The 22,849-nt window shown below is 42.3% G+C and overlaps 1 protein-coding gene across 1 annotated transcript in view; it reads left to right on the top strand.

The window, feature by feature from the left end:
* Positions 1 to 17,474, top strand: part of zdhhc2 (zinc finger DHHC-type palmitoyltransferase 2) — a 64,002-nt gene extending 46,528 nt beyond the window's left edge. The window contains exons 7-11 of the mRNA XM_060830567.1: positions 983 to 1,115; positions 7,777 to 7,903; positions 9,315 to 9,407; positions 9,738 to 9,853; positions 17,434 to 17,474. Of these exons, the coding sequence (XP_060686550.1) occupies positions 983 to 1,115; positions 7,777 to 7,903; positions 9,315 to 9,407; positions 9,738 to 9,853; positions 17,434 to 17,474 (510 nt within the window). The remainder of the gene's footprint in view (positions 1 to 982; positions 1,116 to 7,776; positions 7,904 to 9,314; positions 9,408 to 9,737; positions 9,854 to 17,433) is intronic.
* Positions 17,475 to 22,849: the final 5,375 nt, after the last annotated feature.

Below are 22,849 nucleotides of genomic sequence, written 5' to 3'. Positions count from 1 at the left end.
AACTCACTTCTCCCAATGTTTGCAGCCCTTGCAGTTTCTTAGCTCCACCCAAACAGTTTCTAAATATTGCTCTTCTGGTCAGAGATCTTCTCTCACTAATACAGTGATTCTGTCCTTTAATATCATCACGTCAATTCCACCTCCTTTACCTTTTTGCCTATGTGTTGAATGTCCTTTAATATTCAGTACCCAATCTTGAACTCACATCTCTATAATGCCTACGTAAGTTGTACTTTTTCCAGTGACTTTAGTATAGCAGAATGTTCCAAGACATTCCCCAGCGGGGTTATCAAACAAAATTCAATAGCAAGCTACATAAGAAAACTTCGTCAAAAGTGTAAGTTTTAAGAGAGGAGAGAACTTGTGAAACAGAGTGATTTAGGGAGGAAAGTGCAAAGGTAAAGGCAGCTAGAGGCACAGCCCTCAATGACAAGATGTTAAAAATGGAGATTTTCAAAATTCTGGTCCTAAAAGGCTAATGAAACAAACAAGTTCTCAAAATAGATCAATACAATTTCATTGTGAGAACATTAAGTGATTAGGATCAAAAGTGGGTAGAATATAATTGATATAAATGAATGGCTGAACAGACTGGGGGGATTTAATGGCCTACTCCTTTGTGTTTATGATCCTTTAGAAAGTTGAAAACAAATAAAAGCAAATCTGGATTGTGAAAGAAAACACAAAATGCTGCAAATTGCAGAGTCAGACAGCTTCTGTGGTGGGAGTATCAAAGTAAATGTTTCAATTTGATGGTCTTACGTATGGACTCATTCATTCACAACATTTCCTGATCAAAGGTCGCAGATTTGAAACTTTTCTCTCTCCAGATGTCAACAAACTTATTGAGTATTTTCAGCAATTGCTGTTTTTATTTCAGATTTTCAGCAGTGTTTTTCTTATGTGCTGCATTACAAATAGTAGATGATAGATTTGTTTTTGTGTTTTCAGCCTTTTTTTTTATGTTTTTTTTGTTATCCAGAATGGCTTGCCAGATACTCAAGCTAAGTTCCACATCATGTTCCTGTTCTTTGCAGCTGCAATGTTTTCGATCAGCCTGTCCTCCCTCTTTGGATATCATTGCTGGTTAGTCAGTAAAAACAGGTCTACCCTTGGTAAGATAACCTTCTTATTATTTTTATTTCAGCAAGCATTTGTGATCATGAAGAATACTTGTATGATTCTAATTACATAAAAGATGTGCGATCACGTGCAACATTTCATGTGGGTCACTGCGTAATATCTTGGCAGCAATCAGGAAGCTTTTGTTCTACAGCAGTGCACTCTTCCAGCTGCTGTGGCCTGTCAGAGAGGGGTTACTAGGCTCTCCTTTGATAATATGGCTCAGGACACCAAACTGACTCTCAATTGCAAAGCTGTACTATCAGTGGCATGCAGAAACAATGTGCCTCCCACCTGAATGGCTCTGGAGGGACCCTTCCGAACATGAATGGCTTGCATGCTCTCCTTGCCACCAGCTGTATGACAAATAGCTCAGAAAGAGGCAGCCGGCAGTTATTTTCAGACATCTTTTCCTGGGTTGTCCATGATGGACTTATTCCACTGTAATGTCCAGGAACATAATCCTAATTTACTTTCCTTCCATTTCTGGCAGTCGTAGCATCCATTTGGCTGCAATGCAAAACTAAAAAGCCAAGACAAAATAATCATTCCAAACCAAACTTAAAAATCAAACCATGACATATTACACAGATCATGCTTGTGGATTCCATCCTGTGTCTCATGCCTGGCCTTGTTCTCCAACATAATTCTGTCACAGAAGAGCTGGTGGAAGGCTGTTGACTTTCATTCCGGAAGACTGTAGATACTGTTGTAGGATGACCTTGAGCAGCCTTGGCTGTCTCAGGCCTGGCTTCAGCTTGTGCCATCCTGGCATGAAAGGCAGCAATCTCAGCTGACAGGTAACACTAGAGGGCACTGGCAGTGGTGGCTGAATGAATGATGTCTTCTTGAGAGAGGTACATGCTTTATGTAACTATTGCTACTCGCTCAACACTGCCTCAGCAGTCTGAGATATGTGTCAGAGGACTGATTGTTGGACTGCTGGGAACTACTTCAAGTCCCCTTACTGTATTGGTATTCAAAGGTCTGTGTGCAGTGGTCTGGATTACCTGACAGCAAGCAGAACTAGTCAGAGTTCATGATTACAGTACTCAGACTTTGACAACTCCAGCTTTTGTTACAATGGAATCTGATACATAGCCCATCGAATGCATCTCTATTGTATTAGCAAGTATGATTACGGGAGTTGGTCACTACTTTCACCTGGAAAGGATGTTCTCCAACCTCTGCAAAAATTCAGGCTCCTTGGTGCTGCTTGACATGGACCTAGGGCTCTCTAGGAGAAAGTGAGGACTGCAGAGTTGAAAAATGTCGTGCTGGAAAAGCACAGCAGGCCAGGCAGCATCCGAGGAGCAGGAGAATCAACTTTTCGGGCATAAGCCCTTCTTCAGGAAAAGGGCTTATGACCGAAACATCGATTCTCCTGCTCCTCAGATGCTGCCTGGCCTGCTGTATTTTTCCAGCATGACATTTTTCAACTCTCTCTGAGACCCGTCAATGTGCCAAGCATCATTGTCAATATTCATCAGCCCTCTTCTGGAGGTCTCATCTTGCCTTCCACGGTGTTTGCATCTGTGTCTGATGTCTCATCCATGTGCAAACCCCACCTTGAAGGTACCTTCTAAAGTACAGCTACTGAGAGCAACTAGCGATCTAGAGAGCCAACTGAATTTCGTGGCTACGTGGATTCAAATCCCAGCAGCGGGTAGAATTTAAAGGTAATTAATTTGATCTAGAATTGAAGTCAGTCAGAAGTGACATAGCAATGTAGAAAATGGGAATGGCAGTAAGCCATCCTTCCCATCAAGATGATTCCACCCCACCTCCCCCATCACCATTCAACATGTTTGTGGCTGATGCAGTGTCTCAATTTCATACTCCCACTCTATTCAGGCCTATTCTACCTCTACCTATAGCTCAAATCCTCCAAACCTGGCAACATACTTGTAAATCTTTTCTAAACCATTTCAAGTTTCACAACATTTTTCCAACAGGAAGGAAACGCAAATTGCACGCAATATTCCAACAGTGGCCTAACCAATGTCCTGTACAGCTGCAACATGACCTCCCAACTCCTGTACTCAATACTCTGACCAACAAAGGAAAGCATACCAAATGCCTTCATCACTATCCCATCTACCTGCGACTCCTCTTTCAAGGAGCTATGAACCTGCACTCCATTCATCCTTGCTATATAAATGGAAAATGCAATACCAAGTCAAACAGTATTGATTGTAATAGATAATTAATGAAAATGTTCGAGTAAAAAATGAGGTCTGCAGATGCTGGAGATCACAGCTGCAAATGTGTTGCTGGTCAAAGCACAGCAGGCCAGGCAGCATCTCAGGAATAGAGAATTCGACGTTTCGAGCATAAGCCCTTCATCAGGAATAAGAGAGAGAGAGCCAAGCCGGCTGAGATAAAAGGTAGGGAGGAGGGACTAGGGGGAGTGGCGATGGAGGTGGGATAGGTGGAAGGAGGTCAAGGTGAGGGTGATAGGCCGGAGTGGGGTGGGGGCGGAGAGGTCAGGAAGAGGATTGCAGGTTAGGAGGGCGGTGCTGAGTTGAGGGAACCGACTGAGACAAGGTGGGGGGAGGGGAAATGAGGAAGCTGGAGAAATCTGAATTCATACCTTGTGGTTGGAGGGTTCCCAGGCGGAAGATGAGGCGCTCCTCCTCCAGCCGTCGTGTAGTTGTGTTCTGCCGGTGGAGGAGTCCAAGGACCTGCATGTCCTCGGTTGAGTGGGAGGGAGAGTTAAAGTGTTGAGCCACGGGGTGATTGGGTTGGTTGGTTCGGGCGGCCCGGAGGTGTTCTCTGAAGCATTCCGCAAGTAAGCGGCCTGTCTCACCAATATAGAGGAGGCCACATCGGGTGCAGCGGATGCAATAGATGATGTGTGTGGAGGTACAGGTGAACTTGTGACGGATATGGAAGGATCCCTTAGGGCCTTGGAGGGAAGTGAGTGTGGAGGTGTGGGCGCAAGTTTTACATTTCCTGCGGTTGCAGGGGAAGGTGCCGGGGGTGGAGGTTGGGTTGGTGGGGGGTGTGGATCTGACGAGGGAGTCACGAAGGGAGTGGTCCTTGCGGAACGCTGATAGGGGAGGGGAGGGAAATATATCCTTGGTGGTGGGGTCCGTTTGGAGGTGGCGGAAATGGCGGCGGATGATACGTTGTATGCAGAGGTTGGTGGGGTGGTAGGTGAGAACCAGTGGGGTTCTGTCTTGGTGGCGGTTGGAGGAGCGGGGCTCAAGGGCGGAGGAGCGGGAAGTGGAGGAGATGCGGTGGAGGGCATCGTCGATCACGTCTGGGGGGAATCTGCGGTCCTTGAAGAAGGAGGCCATCTGGGCTGTGCGGTGTTGGAATTGGTCCTCCTGGGAGCAGATGCGGCGGAGACGAAGGAATTGGGAATATGGGATGGCGTTTTTACAGGGGGCAGGGTGGGAGGAGGTGTAGTCCAGGTAGCTGTGGGAGTCAGTCGGTTTATAATAGATGTCTGTGTTGAGTCGGTCGCCCGAGATAGAAATGGAAAGGTCTAGGAAGGGGAGGGAGGAGTCTGAGACAGTCCAGGTGAATTTCAGGTCGGGATGGAAGGTGTTAGTAAAGTTGATGAACTGTTCAACCTCCTCGTGGGAGCACGAGGCAGCGCCGATACAGTCATCGATGTAGCGGAGGAAAAGGTGGGGGGTGGTGCCAGTGTAGTTGCGGAAGATGGACTGTTCCACATATCCTACGAAGAGGCAGGCATAGCTGGGGCCCATGCGGGTGCCCATGGCAACTCCTTTAGTTTGGAGGAAGTGGGAGGATTGAAAAGAGAAGTTATTCAGGGTGAGGACCAGTTCAGTCAGTCGAAGGAGGGTGTCAGTGGAAGGGTACTGGTTGGTGCGGTGGGAAAGGAAGAAGCGGAGGGCTTTGAGTCCTTCGTGATGGGGGATGGAGGTGTACAGGGACTGGATGTCCATAGTGAAAATAAGGCGTTGGGGACCGGGGAAGCGAAAATCCTGGAGGAGGTGGAGGGCGTGGGTGGTGTCCCGAACGTAGGTGGGGAGTTCTTGGACTAAAGGGGACAGGACCGTGTCGAGGTATTGGGAGATGAGTTCGGTGGGGCAGGAGCAGGCTGAGACAATGGGTCGTCCGGGGCAGGCAGGTTTGCGGATTTTGGGCAGGAGGTAGAAACGGGCGGTGCGGGGTTGTGGGACTATGAGGTTGGAGGCGGTGGATGGGAGATCCCCTGAGGTGATGAGGTCCTGGATGGTCTGGGAGATGATGGTTTGGTGGTGGGAGGTGGGGTCGTGGTCAAGGGGGCGATAAGAGGAGGCGTCCGCGAGCTGGCATTTGGCTTCAGCGGTATACAGGTCAGTGCGCCAAACTACCACCGCGCCTCCCTTGTCTGCGGGTTTGATGGTGAGGTTGGGATTGGAGCGGAGGGAGTGGAGGGCTGCACGTTCTGAGGGTGAGAGGTTGGAGTGGGTGAGAGGGGTGGACAGGTTGAGTCGGTTAATGTCACGGCAGCAGTTGGCTATACAGAGGTCGAGGGCGGGTAGGAGGCCAGCACGGGGTGTCCAGGTGGATGGGGTGTGTTGGAGGCGGGAGAAGGGGTCGTCAGAGGGTGGGCGGGAGTCTTGGTTGTGAAAGTAGGCACGGAGGCGAAGGCGGCGGAAGAATTGTTCAATATCTCGCCGCGTGTTGAACTCATTAATCCGAGGGCGTAGGGGAATGAAGGTGAGGCCCCTGCTGAGGACTGATCTTTCATCCTCAGTGAGGGGGAGATCTGGAGGGATGGTGAAAATCCGGCAAGGCTGGGAGCTAGGACCTGGTGTGGGACTGGAGCTGGAGCTGGGGCTGGGGGCGGGGTTAGGGGCGGGGACAGAGATCGAAGTGGGGGCGGAGTTAGACGTGGTGACATTGCTCGATGTGGGGGCGGGGTCATGCGTCGTGACGGAAATAAGCGTGGGGGCGGGGTTACGTGAAGCGACGAAAGACGGCGTGGGGGCGGGGTTATGTGTGGGGACGAAGGTTTGCGTGGGGGCGGGGTTACGCGTAGTGATGAAAGATGGCGTGGGGGCGGGGAAATCAGAGGATTTGTGCTCCTGCAGGTTAGTGATGTCAGTGGGGGCGGAAGTGGCTGCGCCGACGGCAACCGGAGGGGTGGAAATGGTTGCGGCGACGGAGGAGTGGTGGTCATTCCCGGTGGCCGCGTGGGTCGCGGGTCCGTCGGCCATCGTGGAAGCGGTTGTGTGTGTGGTGGTCACCGGGGCAGTTGTTGGGGCGGCGATCGCGGGGGCTCCGAGGTCGGTGGGGGCGGAAGTGACGTCACGGTCGGCGGCGGTCTTGGGTGCCGCGGGCGCTGTGGAGGCCACATGTGTAATGGCGTCCGACAGGCCTATAGAAGATTCTGGAATAGTTGAGGAACCACGAGTGTGGGGGTAAGTACATGAAAGTTTTTGGTACTTACTGTCTTTAATCTCTGATAGGGCTAGGAAGAACTGTTTGTTGAGTTTGTGGATTCTTCTGTAGATGAAGAACAGCAGGGGTCCTTTGCAGGTTTGTGAGAGTGTTGTCCTGAGCTGGGGCAGGGCTGATTGCAGGGAGTGTAAGTGGCGACGCATGGCTGCAAGGGTGGAGCGGAGGATCCGGAGGGAGGTCTGTTGCTGGAGGCTTCGGATTTGTTGTAGGTACAGGTTGTCCTGGTTGGATCCAAATTTTGTTGGTTGGAATGTAGTTCGGAGTCCGTGTGGGATCAGTCGGTTCTGTAGGCAGGTGCTGAGGAAGGAGATGTGGCTGTGGTAACGAGTCTGTTTGAGGCTGAGGAAGGAGATGTGGCTGTGGTAACGAGGTTCATTTATTAAACCCAGCCAGAGTTAGCAGACTGGTTTTCAGTTTTGTAGGTGAACAATGCAGCAATGGTGATATTTCTCCATTGTAACATTATGTTACTGGCTGCTCCCAGAATCAATTATCACTTAAAGTATTTGAATGAGATGTCCCTAGGAAAAATAAAATAAACTCCACAGATCAAATATTATAATTGTGTTCATTACAACTGTTCAATACGTGGCTTCAATAAACAAACAGGCTTTTGTTACTTATATGTAGACAAACACCAAAGGTCTCTTCTAGTCTAACTGTGGCAAAAATGCAATGGCTGAGATTATTTTTGTGAGAAAGGTCAGCTGAGGTCATGATCCAACTGCTTTGTTGTTATTAATACCCTGTCATTGATGGCAGAGCTTTCAACCATATGTCATCTCTCTTCCCCCAGCCTTGCCTTATCTGACAAACCAAAAACTCTTAAGAATCTACCTCTTCAGCTGTGCCTTCAGGCACTTCCACTGATTCTCTCCCCACCAACCCTTAATGCTGCTCAATTCTGATTCTGAGCTGTAAGATTTAAGGCATCATTAGTTACCATTTGGAAAATAGATTTAAGGCTGTTGTTATAAAGTTAGAAAGGCAAAGTAATGTAGAGAAGATAAGAAACAATGCAATGATGTGATGGAGATTGATTCAGAAATGACATACAATAAACTGTGATGAGTAAAACATCTTGCTTTGTGGATTCTATATTGCTTGTGACCTCAGCTCTATAGTTAAACCTCAAAGTACAGTGGATAGTGTTCCAAGTGGTAAAATAAAAAGAATGGAGTATTTATTTGTAAAACAGTTCAAAGGCTATTAATAAATATTTTGTTTCAGAGGCCTTCAGAGCACCTGTGTTTCGACATGGTGCTGACAAGAATGGATTTAGTTTAGGATGCAGCAAAAATATGAAACAAGTGTTTGGAGATGAGAAAAAATATTGGTTGCTACCTATCTTTACAAGGTAATTTTCTGAGTTTTCCTATCCTTCATTGAATTATTTTAATTCAGAATAAAGATTGTGTTCCTATTGAAAATGTTTTAAAACTTAAGTGAAGCTTAATATTTTCTGAAAAGTCAAATTATGCCTTTACAACAGATATCTTATATTTGTTTGATTTAGTATTATGCAGTGGACTTCCATTAAAACTGTGATACTATCACATAATATGGCAATCAAAATTTGTGCTTATTGATGTGTCAGGATCAGAATAGTAGCAACTCTTTCCACCTGTATGTTGACATCAATATGGAAAGTTTTGTGGCAATACAAGGGGCTAAAGAAATGAAAGCTAAGTATAGGCATGGGAGCTGGAAGAGACAACTAAAAGCTTAATTGAAAAGATTGGTTTAAACAAGCTTGTAAATATGCAGAAAAAAATTGAAGTGGAAGAGAGATTTAGGAAGAGCACTGCAAAGGACTGTAGGGAAAACAGTTGAAAAGACTGCTCCTAATTTGAGGCTGTGAGATAGAGAACTGATGAGACACGAATAGGGTGAGGCTGTGATAGACTTGGTTGATTTTTAAATTTAGTTTGTTGCAGAAGATGGAGCTGATGTAAATTAGTGAGGTTGCGCATATTGGATCACAGAATTATTGCAGTGCAGAAAGAGGCCATGCAGCCATCATTCCTGCACCAGCTCTAATACTTAGTTCAATTTTCTTATGTCATGTCAATCGCCTCCATTTTCCCCATATCCCCATCACCATTACTATCCAAAAACCCAGCAAATGCCCTCTTCAACACCTCAATTGAACCTGCCTTCACCACATTTCCAGATAGTGCATTCCATAGCCTAAGAGCTCTTTATTTATCTTCTTCACATCAACCTTGCTTCATTTCCACATATCTTTAAATTTAATGTCATCTCATTCTTGTGGAAATACCTTCAGCCCATCTACACTGTCCATCCCTCTCATGATTTTTAAACCACAATCAGATCTCCTTTCAGCCCTCATCTCTCCAAGGAGAACAGTTCCAACCTCTGCAATCTATCCTCATAAATGAAACTTCGCATTTCTAGAGTCATTCTTGTAAATTGTTACTGCACTGTCTCCAATGCATTCACACCTTGCCAGAGTTTTAAGGATAATGTTTAAAGGTGACATGAAATAACAAGCCTCTGTGAACAGTTTCACAAAATAAGAGTGTGGGTTGAAGAATTGTACGTGAACATTGGAAAATACAGCTCTTCCAGTTGATGTTATTCACATCAGTGACATTGGACATGTGATGTGTCCAGGCCAGGCAGTAGCCGTTCAAGCTGAACTAATTTTACTGAAGAATAAACATGCTGTGTGCTCATTTGTCAACAGGGTTAAATGATAATAAATTGTGCATTTCATAAAAATGAACTTCCTTTTTCAAATGCAGTCTAGGTGACGGTTGTTCCTTCCCAACATGCTTGGTGAATCAGGATTCGGAGCAACCATCCACACCATCTGCTCACAACTTATCCGGCAAAAAGTAATTATTATTTATTTATCGCAATGCTATTTTCAACGTAGAAAGATTTTTTTTGCAGAAATGAATAAAAAATTTTAATAACCACAAGAAATATTTATTTTGCTGTCCTCTATCTTTGATTTGAACTATCACTTTCTAAGATGGTAATACTATGCAGTTCTTCTTCAATTGACACGTTATTTCAATCTATACAGTTCATTACATAGTACAAGTGATGTGTTGTAATATTGAGTGAGATTTACTGAGTGCCTGGCATTGTGCAGTAACCTGGAGATTGTTTCAAGGGAGCCGCCACGTACTGACCTAATTCTTCAATCACCTGGTTCACAGCATTACTGAAGCACATCCATTCCCTGCAAAACCTTTACGAGAATCCCAGAACCATTTACTGGGTAGTGGCCAAACTTGGTCTGAAGGAGCTTCTGATGATGAGAAAGGCAAGCTTGGTGAGTATTTGGAACATTTTACTATTTAAATAACTTTACATAAACTAGAAACAGGTAATAATGGTTTGAAACAAAAAAAAACATGCTAGGACAGTAGTAAAGACTTTGGCTGATATGTTGCAGATCATTGATCATTTATGAATTGACTGTAGTTTACATCCACAAGGCTTTGACACATTTCAGAGAGCAAACTACTGCAGGGTCAGATGTACTAGTAAAACATACTTATCGAACGAGTGATGATCTATTCTGCATTTTACACAAAAAGCAAATTCGAAATGACTCTCGTGCTGAATTATATTTTTTTAAAAAGTCATTTTATCTCTTAGCAGAATTTACAAAGTTTAAGAGAAGATTTTGAGCTTTCAGGGGCAGGTCTACATTAATGAATCAGGCTTACTGGGCAGTCATCAGTAATGCCCTGCAGTGTCATTGGCCTTCTGTTTGAGCCATAAGAAAATGTAAAAGAAAAGATATGTACCTTTCCCAATCCACTTGATCCCAAATCCTCATATTTGTGATCCTGTATTGTAGGGAGCACTAATATCCTCATTAAAGAAAAAAAAAATGAATATTGTTAAATATAGATTCATAGATATTTACAGCACAGAATGAGACCATTAAACCCAACAAAAATAGTTAATGTATTGGTGGTCATCTTCCAAGATTCTTTAGATCCTGGAACAGTTCGTATGGATCGGAGGGTAGCTAATGTAACCCCGTTGTTTAAAAAGCGAGATAGAGAAAAAACAGGGAATTACAGACCAGCGAGTCTGATGTCAGTTGTGGGGAAACTGCTAGAGTCCATTATCAAGAATTTTATAGTGAAACACTTAGAAAACAGTGGTAGAATTAGACAGAGTCAACATGGATTTAAACAAGTAAAATCATGCTTGAAAAATCTACTGAGATTTTTCAAGGATGTAACTAATGGGGTTGATATGGGAAACCAGTGGATATGGTTTATTTGGACTTTCAGGAGGCTTTTGACAAAATCCCACAAAATTGATTAAGGTCTAAAATTAAAGCACACGGGATTGGAAGTATGTATTAAGATGGGAGGAAAATTGGTTAACAGGCAGGAAACAAAGAAATGGGTCTCTTTCTGAATGGCAGGCAGTGACTAGGGAGGTACCGCAAGGATCGGTATTAGGGCCCCAGCCATTCTCAACATATGTGAATGATATACATAATTAAATATAGTATCTCAAATTTGCAGATGACAAAGCTGGGTGAAAGGGTGAGCCATGAGGAGGATGCAGGAATGTTTCAGAGTGATTTCTACAGGCTGAGTGAGTGGGCAAATGCAAAGCAGATGCACTTTGGTAGCAAAAATAGGAAGGCAAATTACAATTTGAATGGTGTAAGCTGTGATAGGGATTGTTCAGTGAAACATAGGTGTCCTCATCCACCAGTCATTGAAAGTAAACACACAGGCAGCAAAGGAGGCAATTTGTATGTTGGCCTTCATAGTGAGAGGATTAGAATAAGGAACAAGGATGTCCTGCTGCAATTATACAGGGTGTTGGTGATCCCACACCAGGAACATTGTTTGAAGTTTTGGTCTCCTTATCTGAGGATGGATATTCTTTCTATCGAGGGATTGCATTGAATGATTACCAGACTGATTCCTGGAATGGCAGGACTGAGGTATGAGGAGAGATTGAGTTGTTAAGATTATATTCACCAGAGTTAAAGGAATGGGGTGTGGCAGGGGGGAAACAGGGAAATATTGAAATCTATCAAATTCTAACAGAACTAGACAGGTTAGATATGGGTAGGAAGTTCCTGATGATGGGGAGTCCTAAACCAGAGGGTCATAGTTTAAGGATAAAGAGTAAACCTTTCTTGGACTGAGGTCAGAGTCATACAGCATGGACACATTCCCTTTGGTCCAACCATCCATGCCAAGCATAATCCCATAGTCCTACCTGCCTGCTCCTGTTCCATATCCCGCCAAACCTTTCTTATTCATGTACTTATCCAAATGTCTTCTAAATTTTGTAATTGTACCCACATCCACCACTTCCTCAGGAAGTTCATTCCTCAAACAACCCTTTGTGTAAAACAATTGCCCCTCATTTCTTTTTTAAAATCTCTCCCCCTCACCTTAACAATATGCCCCCTAGTCTTGAAATTCGCCATCCTAGGGAAAAGACAATTACCATTAACTCTACCTATAAGACCATTTGGCCCATCAAGTCCACTCCGCCATTCATTCATGGCTGATGGGCATTTCACCTCCACTTACTTGCACTCTCCCCATAGCCTATATCCTCCCCCCACCCCCTCCCCCAATATTTTATAAACTTCCATAAGATCACCTCTCAATCTAGTATGCTCCAGTGAATAAGTCCCAGCCTATCCAGCCTTTCTTTACCAGGATGTTGCTGGGTATGGAAGGTTTGAGTCGTAATCTCTTCTGAACCCAGTCCAGCTAAATAATATCCTTCCTATAACTGGGCAACCAGAACTGGACACAGCATTCCAGAAGAGGCCTCATCAATGTCCTATGCAATATCAACATGATGTCCCAACTCCTATACTCAAAAGGACTGAGCAATGAAGGCAAGTGTGCCAAGCACCTTTTTAACCACCCTGTCGATATGTGATACAAACTTCAAAAAATATGTACCTGTACCCCTAGGTCCCTCTGTTCTACAAAACTACCCAAGGCCCTGCGCTTAACTGTATAAGCACTACCCTTGTTGGTTGTACCAAAATAAAATACCTCACAATTATCCAGATTAAACTCCACCTACCATTTATCAGTCCATTGATCCATTTGATTAAGATCCCTTTGTAATAGTAGTTGACAGTGAAAAAGGTTTCTCAGCCACCAATTTTGATGTGGCATAGAAAGGAGGATAAGAAAGTTAGCATTCATGCGTTTTATCCAGATGTTCATAGTATTTGTAACAAAGCAGATTGATCAATGGCACAAATTATCGTGAATGATCATGATGTGGTAGGAATCACAGAGACGTAGTTGCAGGGGGTTCAGGACTGGCAGTTAAACATTCAAGGATTTACAATTTATCAAAAAGACAGGCAGAGAATGAGATTAAATCTATGGCACTGACAGAGTCAGATGATGTGGAGTCTGTGTGGGTGGAGTTGAGGAACCACAAAGGCAGAAAAACCAGAATGGGAGGTATTTACACACTTCCCAGAAGTGGTCAGGACCAGGGACGCAAGATGAACCAGGAAATAGATAGGGCATGTCAGAAAGGCAATGTCATGGGGGACTTTAATATACAAATGGACTGGGTGAATTACATTGCTGGTGGATCCAAAGAAAGGGAATTCAAGGAATGCTTATAGGATGGCTTTTTGGAACAGCTTGTGATGGAGCCCACAAGGGAGCAAGCTATTCTGGACCTAGTGCTATATAAATGAGCCAAACTTTATAAAAGATCTTAAATTAAGGGAACACTTATGAGGCAGCGATCATAAGCTGGTAGAGTTCAGTCTGCAAGAGAGAAGGCAAAATCGGATGTAATGGTGTAACAGTTAAATAAAGGTAATTACAAGGGCATGAGAGAGAAACTGATGAAAATCAACTGGAAGCAGAGCCTAGTGGGAAACAATGGCAGGGGTTTCAGGGTGTAATTGAGGACACAGTACAGAGGTTCATCCCAAAGAAAAGACAGATTATCCAGGGAGGGCTTAGACAGCCATGGCTGACAAAGGAAGTCAGGAAATGTATCAAAGAAAAAGAGAGCGCATATAAAGGTGGCAAAGAGCAATGGGAAATCAGAAGATTGGAAAGACTACAAAAACAAACAGAGGATAACAAAGAAAGAAATAAGTAGGGAGAGGATCAAATATGAAGGTAAGCTAGCCAGTCATAAGAGAAATGATAATAAAAGTTTCTTTCAATACATAAGAAACAAATGAGAGGCAGAAGTAGAAATTGGGCCGCTCCAAATTGATGCTGGAAGGCTACTGCTGGGAGATAAGGAAACAGCTGAAGAATGGGTGGCACAGCGGCTCAGTGATTAGCACTGCTGCCTCACAGCACCAGGGTCCCAGGTTCGATTCCAGTCTCAGGCGACTGTGTGGAGTTTGCACGTTCTCCCAGTGTCCGTGTGGGTTTCCTCCCACAGTCCAAAGATGGGCAGGTTAGGTGAATTGGCCATGCTAAATTGCCCGTAGTGTTAGGTGCATTAATCAGATGGATATGGGACTGGGTAGGTTACTCTTTGGAGGGTCAGTGTGGACATGTTGGGCCAAATACCCTGTTTCCACGCTGTAAGGAATCTAATCTCAAAAAAAAACTGAATAAGTACTTTGTGTCAGTCTTCACAGTGGAAGACATGAGTAATATCCCAACAATTAAGGAGAGTCGGGGGCAGAGTTGAGTATGGTAGCCATTAAAAAGGAGAAAGTGCTAGAAAAGCTACAAGGTCTAAAAATCGATAAATATCTTTGACCTGATGGGTTGCATCCTAGAGCTCAGAGAGTTAGCTGAGGAAATAATGGAGGTGCTGACTGTGAGCTTTCAAAAATCACTGGAGTCAGGGACAGTCCCAGACGATTGGAAAATCTCTGTTGTAACCTCCTTGTTCAAGAAAGGATCAAAACAAAATATGGAAAATTATAGGTCGATCAGCCTAACCTTGGTTGTAGGTAAAATTCTCAAATGCATCATTAAGGATGAGATTTCTAAATTCTTGGCGGTGCAGGATCGGATTAGAACAAGTCAGCATGGATTTAGTAAAGGGGGGTTATGCCTGACAAACCTGTTAGAATTCTTTGAAGAGGTAACAAGTAGGTTAGACCAGAGAAATCCAGTGGATATTATCTACCTAGACTTCCAAAAGGCCTTTGATAAGCTGCCTCACTTGAGGCTGCTGAGTAAGGTGCGGGCTCATGGTATTCGAGGTGAGCTACTGGCATTGGGGATTAGCAGACTGACAGAAGGCAGAGAATTGGGATAAAAGGTTCTTTTTCAGAATGGCAGTTAGTGACAAGTGGTGTCCCACAGGGTTCAGTGTTGGGGCCGCAGCTGTTCACTTTATATATTAATGATCTGGATGAAGGGACTGGGCATTCTGGTGAAGTTTGCTGATGATATGAAGTTAGGCAGACAGGCAGGTCGTACTGAGAAAGTGGGGAGGCTGCAGAAAGATTGAGACAATTTAGGAGAGTGGTCCAGAAATGGCTGATGAAATTCAACGTGAGCAAGTGTGAGGTCTTGCACTTTGGAAAAAATAGAGGCATGGATTATTTTTTAAATGGTGAGAAAATTCATAAAGACAAAGTACAAAGGGATCTGGGAGTGCTCGTCCAGGATTCTGTAAAGGTTGATTTGCAGGTTAAGTCCATGATTAAAAAAGCAAATGTAACGTTGTCATTTATCTCAAGAGGGTTGGAATATAAAAGCAGCGATGTACTTTTGAGACTTTATAAAGCTCGAGTTAGGCCCCATTTACAATACTGTGTCCAATTTGGGCCCCACAACTCAGGAAGGACATAGTGGCACTCAATCATGTCTAGCAGAAATTCACATGGATGATGCCTGGAATGGTTGGCCTAACATATTATGATCTGCTGAGGATACTGGGATTGTATTCATTAAAGTTTAGAAGGTTGAAGGGAGATCTAATAGAAACTTACAAGATAATGCATGGCTTAGAACGGGTGGACGCTGGGAAGTTGTTTCCATTAGGTGGGGAGACTAGGACCCGTGGGCATAGCCTTAAAGTTAGAGGGGGTCAATTTAGGACAGAAATGAGGAGATATTTCGTCAGCCAGAGAGCAGTGGGCCAGTGGAATGCACTGGGTGTCTTCAAGGCAAAGATTGATAAATTCTTGATCTCAAAAGGAATTAAGGGCTACGGGGAAAGTGGAATTGAAATGGTCATTAGCCATGACTAAATGGAGAGTGGACTTGATGGGCCAAATAGCCTTACTTCCACTCCTCCGTCTTATGGTCTTATGATGTGTCCGCAAATGTACTAACCATGCCTTCTGTGTTCACATCCAAATCATTTATATAAATGACAAACAAAAGAGGACCCAGAACTGATCTCTATGGAACAGCGCTAGTGACAGGCCTCCAGTCTATGAAGCAAGCCTTCACCACCACACACACACTCCTGTTCTTAAGCCAATTCCAATTGGCAAGCTCACCCTGAATCCCATGTGACCTAACTTTACTAATTACTAATGTGGAGAAATTTCTTCACCCAGACAGTAGTGAGCTTATGGAATTCACTACCACAGAATTTGATTGAGACAAAGCATTGTGCAATATTCCAAGGGTGGGCCAACTTTAATAATATAAATTTATAAGATTGTGAATGGCATGGATAGAGTAGAATTGCATGAGGCTTTTTCCTCAGAATAGAGGGGTCAATTATTAGGGTTCACAGGATCAAGGTGCAGGGGTGGGGAAGTTTCAAAGGCAAGCTTTTTACATAAAGAGTGGTGAGTGCCTGGAACGTGTGGCCAGAGTAATAGCAGCATTCAAAAAGCACCTGGACAAATACATGAATAGGAAGTAAATAGAGGGATATGGATGTTGTAGGTGAAGACAGTTTTAGTATGGAAGGACAAAATGTGTCAGCACAGACTCGGAGGGCTGAAGGGCCTATTTCTGTACTGTATTGTATTGTTCTGTTCTTATTCAAGGAGGCAGACATAACTCTACAGCTAAGAGATCAAGGAATATGGGGAGAGAGAGCGTGAGACAAGCATATTGAGCTCAATGATCATATTGAAGGATGAAGCAGACTCAAGATGTTGAATAGCCTAGCTCTGCTCCTATTTTCCATGCAGATCACTAACAATCTGACCACACTCATCCAATTTTCCAGTTCTCAGGCAATACGCCTGGAAGCAAAGCAAATATCTAAATGCTATTTACACATTGAGGGTTTCTGACTCAATCACCCTTTCAGACAATGAGTTCCAGACTCCCAACACCGTCTGGGTGGGGAAAAAAGTCCTTCTCAACTCTACTGTAACACAGAAGAAACCTATTAACAATTATAAACCATCTCCTTTCTTCAGGAAAGAAACTGTTTTATACGTCTAATTTCAACAAGAATTTCTACAAACTGTAATCATAGAGGTTTCCAAGCTATGTTTGTTTGCCTTAAGCCAAAATTACAACACAATTCCTGATTCTTCTAGCTGAAGCCAAAAGCATTACATTGAGGAGAGATTTAGAAGAAAACAATGTAAACAAATCCTAATTGAGAGTGGTATAGTTCTTGGAGGCCAATGATTTTTGTTTAACAAATCCTGGCTTTAGGAAGCGTTAGAATTTAATCATTAAACCCCTTCATAGGCACATATCAAATTCCACAAGCCACTAGTTCAAAGTCCAGGCTCTAAAATATAAAATCTTACAATACATACATATATAAAGCTCACACATAACTGTATGGTAATCAATTTCTCTGACTTCAAAATTGCTCAAATATTTGTATGGTGGACTATAAAGTTGGGAGATATTGGAAGTCCAATAGTAGTGACATGAAGCAAATTTCTATGTAACTAGAAATTATAAGGACACCATGAAATTTCACATTATATGACTGACAGTTCAATTGATTGTTAACTTATAGGTATGAGTAATCCTGTCATGATTATAGAGAATGAGACCTAGATACTCTTCTAGCAAAGCTGTAACAGCTGGCAAATGTAAGTAGACAACAAATGACATCATAACATGTGCTGTTCATTACTAGTTCACATCTATTATAATATTTGGGAAGAATAGAAGGATATCTTAGTTATCCAACAAATTATACACATTTCTGTGCAGCGGAATTAAGAATGAGGTTTTATGGTTCAGGCAGTGCTTTTGTACAGTTGAGTACAAGTAGCCGGTATAAATCTTGTCCAAATAAAACACAGCATTCATTACCATTGTATCCTCCCAAGATTTCAGGCTGAGAGTTTCAACTGGAGCTATAAGTTTGATAAAGAATCAAATGAAAATCTGTGACCCTTTATTAAACTGCATAGATATCCTTTTTTCAATGTGTCCTCTTTCAATTTAAATACAGACTTGGACCCTGAATTTTTACAGGTCTGGTCCGGACCTCCAGCCAAACAGCACCACTCCGATGCTTGGCCACTTACAGCCATGCTCCAGGTGTTCTGCTGAAGTCACATTTAAGTTATTCCTAAGGAAATTCTATACCCTAAGCACCTTCACTTCCCTCAATTGTAATTAAATTAATGGCTGCTTGCATCAGGAAAATGATCTGCAGCACCACTGGCCAGGTATCACCAACAGCGGCCCCTTCTGCCCTCCCACTTAACCAGGGAAGGATATCCCGTTGTGGGGAGATTTCTGCAGGATCTCTCCCATAATTGAATAGGCTTGATCTCCATGGTCTCCCTGTTTTCAGTCTGCATGAAATTCCACCAGCAATTGTCTCTTCAACAGTTCAGTTTGATAAACTGCATAGCATTTTTGTTATTATGTTATTATTGTGATTGAGAATGACATTAATGGTAAACTAAAAATGTTGATAAAATATATATAGGACATATTTTGTTCCAATGAATGTTTTGGTAGCTAGCTTTGTACAGAGCCAAATAACAAAAATAAATAGTAAGTATGGGTTATGATTTTGCCATTGCCGGCTAGGAAGTGACTTGGTGGAGTGGTGCTGATCGGTTCTATAATGAGCAAGTAATGCCTCAACTAGATTTTTGACGATAAAAACATTAATCCATTGTCATGCTCTGGAAATCTAAATCTACTGTATCTCTATTAGTCCTAGGTACAGCTGCTTATGGAGGAAATTCTGAGAAGAAGTGTTCTCCAAGATCCCAAGCTTCACCTGCCCACCATCCCTGTCAGATGTCTGTGCCTGTGTGGGTATGCTCCAAAGGAAATATTCCCATGACCAATTGGCTTTCCTACAACCACTGCTTAACACATACACCACATTGGTCTAGTCACTCTTGAATGTACAACGGGAATAGAATTCTATTCTGAATGTATTGCTTAACAAAACTTGCTTAAATGTTGATAGCAAGCATAATTGGCATTGCGGCAGGACAGACTATAAGTTTACTGAAAAAAAAAAGTGGCACCTTGCCCATTGAAACTGTGTGAAAACGATACTGGTTGTATTATCGTCCATAACGTACTATCGCCTTGATTTCTCGATCAAATCATATATGTACAAAGACACATTCTTTGGGAGCAAGACATATGATAACATTTTGAGTCTTAATGCAAACTAACTGCTTTCTTTAAAAGGCAATGATAAAGATTTTGTAAGAAGTAGAGAATTTAAACTTAATTATTAAGCAGTGAGACTCGAGAGAAAAAAAACAGAAGAGATATCATGAACATGCCTTTCATTTATACTGATTGAATTTTTTTTCAAAGATTTGGGGCAAGAATACAATATTGTGGGATATTGCTTCCTGAATTTTGCCGCAGCTTCTTGCAGTAGATGGCTCCAGGGCCAGAGTGGTGCAGAAGGAAAATATACAGCTATTTGAAAAGGTATTGTAGACCTGCAGTGTTCTGTACAATGCTTTATTTGTAATGTCAGCCTGCACAGCCCAGATGTGGCATTCAATCCTTTTTAGTTTATTTAAGTGAATGCAAACTGGTCCCTTTTAAAAAAAATCCATGTGGTCAGTTTCTGGGGAACAATGCTTCCACCTATGAAAGTTATTAAGTCAGTATGAAACATTCACATATACCTTTATAAAACTGTCTTGTAACACAATGAACTAAGTGAATGGTGCATGCAAAGAGTACTTTGCCTCATTTGCCCATTAATTTAGGACAATTGGTATGTAATATATATTGACAAAGTGTCATTTTCATGGTCAACATATAGTGATTTAAAATACAAAATACATGTTTTGTTAAAGAATTGAGTACAAAAAGCACAAATTGCCCCCTCCCTCACAGTGCCTTCATTAAATATTGTGTTCAGTGTAAGCAATTTTGAAACAAAATTATCAGAATATCTACTTATTCGATCTTGATATAATTCAGCAATGTCCCATTAGCAGTTCAAAAGTTAAACATCTATCAATTTTTCTCCAACTTGATTATATAAGGAAATTTGAACAATTGCTCATATAACCAGAATGAAAGCCTTCCACTATTTATTAAAATTTATAGAGTCACAGTCATACAGATGTACATCTTGGAAACAGACCCTTTTTGTCCAACCCGTCCATGCCAACCAGATATTTTAAATTAATCTAGTCCCATCTCCCCCCAAACCCTTGCTATTCATGTACCCATCCAGATGCCTATCAAATCTTGTAACTGTACCAGCGTCCACCACTTCCTCATTCCATACATGCACCACTCTTTGCATGAATATGTTGCTCTTAGGTCCCTTCTAAATCTTTTCCCTCTCACCCGAAACCTATGCCCTCTAGTTCTGTATGCCTCCAACCCAGGGAAAAGACCTTGTCTATTTATCCTATCCATGCCCCTCATTATTTTATAAACCTCTAAGGTCACCCCTCAGCCACTGAACTCCAGGGGGAAACAGCCCCATTCTATTCAGCCTCTCCCCATAGCTCAACGCTGGCCAGTACTTTCTATTTAGGTTTTACTGCAGGTGCACATACTTCTGGCTGTTTATTTAAAATAAACATTAATTTAGAGAAGGAGAAAGTGAGGACTGCATATGCTGGAGATCAGAGCTGAAAATGTGTTGCTGGAAAAGCGCAGCAGGTCAGGCAGCATCCAAGGAGCAAGAGAATTGACGTTTCGGACATGAGCCCTTATTCAGGAATGAGGAAAGTGACCTCATTCCCGAAACATCAACTCCCCTGCTCCTCAGATGCTGTCTAATAGACTGAGCTTTCCAGCACCACGCTCTGACTCTGCAGTCCTCACTTTCTCCCTCTCAACTGCCCTGGCCAGCAGTATCTTCATCCTGTGAATGAATTTTTTTAACAATGTAGAATATCACACACCTAGCTGATGTTATTCCAGAACAATTCAGAATGACCTCATTCCTGAAGAAGGGCTCATGCCCGAAACGTCGATTCTCCTGCTCTTTGGATGCTGCCAGACCTGCTGCGCTTTTCCAGCAATTAATGTAGAGAACCCTCTTTTAAAATAGATCAGTAAATAAACTTGTAGTCATTCATTGTTACTATAGTACACACACATGGATTGATATAAAAGTAGACGGTTGTGAATAGCAGGATTTTAAATTAAGGAGTGATGTTGGTGCTTTTCCCATTAAAATAAATGCAATTGCCAAATTAGTTTCTGTTGATGCATTATGCTTACACATTCTTTTGTGAAAAATGGTGTAGGATTTCAAATTGTATCACTGATATTACTTCCTTAAAATGAATGACATTACTAAAAAAGGAACAAAGTATAAGTTGATGCCTTACTAATAATATATTGTGACTCTTGTTAAGTATTGTAGAAGCTGCAATATGAACTCTACCCTTAAAACAATGCTGTTTCAATCATTAATGAATACATGCAATTGTAGGTATTAGAGAGATCCTTATTCTGTCTAAATTTGAAAACCCTAAAAATGCACCTGAAATCTCAGCTTGAGAAAGGACTGAAGTATGTATAAATGAGGAAGTGATGGTTTAGCGGTATTGTTGCTGACTGTTAATTTACAGACCCAGGAAATGTTCTGGGAGCCTGCGTCTAAAACCTGCCATAGCAGATGGTGGAGTTTAAATTCAATTTAAAAAGAAAATCAGGCATTAAGAGTCTAATGATCAACACAAATCTATTGTGAATTGTTGGAAAAAACCCATCTGGTTCACTACTGTCCTTACAGGAAGGAAACTGCTCTCCTTATCTGGTCTGGCCTACATGTGACTCCAAACCCACAGCAAAGTGGGTGACTCTTAACTGCCCACTGTCAAAGAATGTGGTGCTGGAGAAGCACAGCAGGTCAGGCAGCATCCATGGGGCAGGAGAGTCAATGTTTCGAGCATAAGCTCTTCATCAGGAATGCCTGATGAAGAGCTTATGCCCGAAACATCAACTCTCCTGCTCCTCAGATGCTGTCTGATAGACTGTGCTTTCCAGCACCACACTCTTTGACTCTGCAGTCCTCACTTTCTCCCTCTCAACTGCCCTGGCCAGCAATGTCTTCATCCTGTGAATGATTTTTTTTGAAAATGTAGAGTATTACACACCTAGCTGATGTTATTCCAGGACAATTCAGATCTCAGACTAAAATTTGGTTTGACAGATGATATTTTGTTTTTTTTTGGAAGGGGGGAAAGAATTGTCAAGTTGGTCTTTCACTGAAATACAAGTTGTAGATTTGGTTATAACCATAATGCAAGAGTTTATTATGCAAAATAAACAATGGTAAAACATAATACACCAAACTTTTTACACATTACACTACAGATTTCAAATGCATGGTAAAGTACATAAAATTAATCCCAAATCTCCTTTACTGTACTCGAGAGAATTCCCTTCTCTACCACATTTAGAGGTTTTAGTTCAACTGGACTACAATTCTCACTCTTGAGAATCTGTCAGCTCAGTTGTATGAAGGCTCAAGGAAGAGACTTAGACTCTCTCTTTTTCAAATACCTCCCTTCAGGATTTTAACACTTCTGGTCAGTACCTTTAAAGCTACACTGAATAATGCATCTTTTAAACAGTTCCTATCTAACTTCCTCTTTGAGGAGGAATAGTTTTACACATTCAACTTCAGCCAAGACTTGTACAAAACTGCCAAACTGAAATGCAGTGGATTTTTTTGTAAGCTATTAATGTTTTCCCCACATAAAAGATTTTTAAAAAAAATCTCTGGCCTTAATTTGAATGCCTAATGTATAACTTTGTAAATAAATTCCCATTAGCTTCTAAGCACTCTCTCTCTTTGACTATTTTTAAAAGAATCAACGTGACTATTGAAATAGTTAGAAGTTACTTATTACAGTCCATCAAACACACAGAACAATACTCACATGCCATTAGCCATAATCCAAACTTTAAAATAAATAATGCTAAAATATATAAGTTGCACACACACCTTATGG

Source organism: Hemiscyllium ocellatum, chromosome 1, assembly GCF_020745735.1.
Source record: "Hemiscyllium ocellatum isolate sHemOce1 chromosome 1, sHemOce1.pat.X.cur, whole genome shotgun sequence".
NCBI classification, from domain to species: Eukaryota; Metazoa; Chordata; class Chondrichthyes; order Orectolobiformes; family Hemiscylliidae; genus Hemiscyllium; species Hemiscyllium ocellatum.
This window is presented reverse-complemented; position numbering and strand designations above follow the sequence as displayed.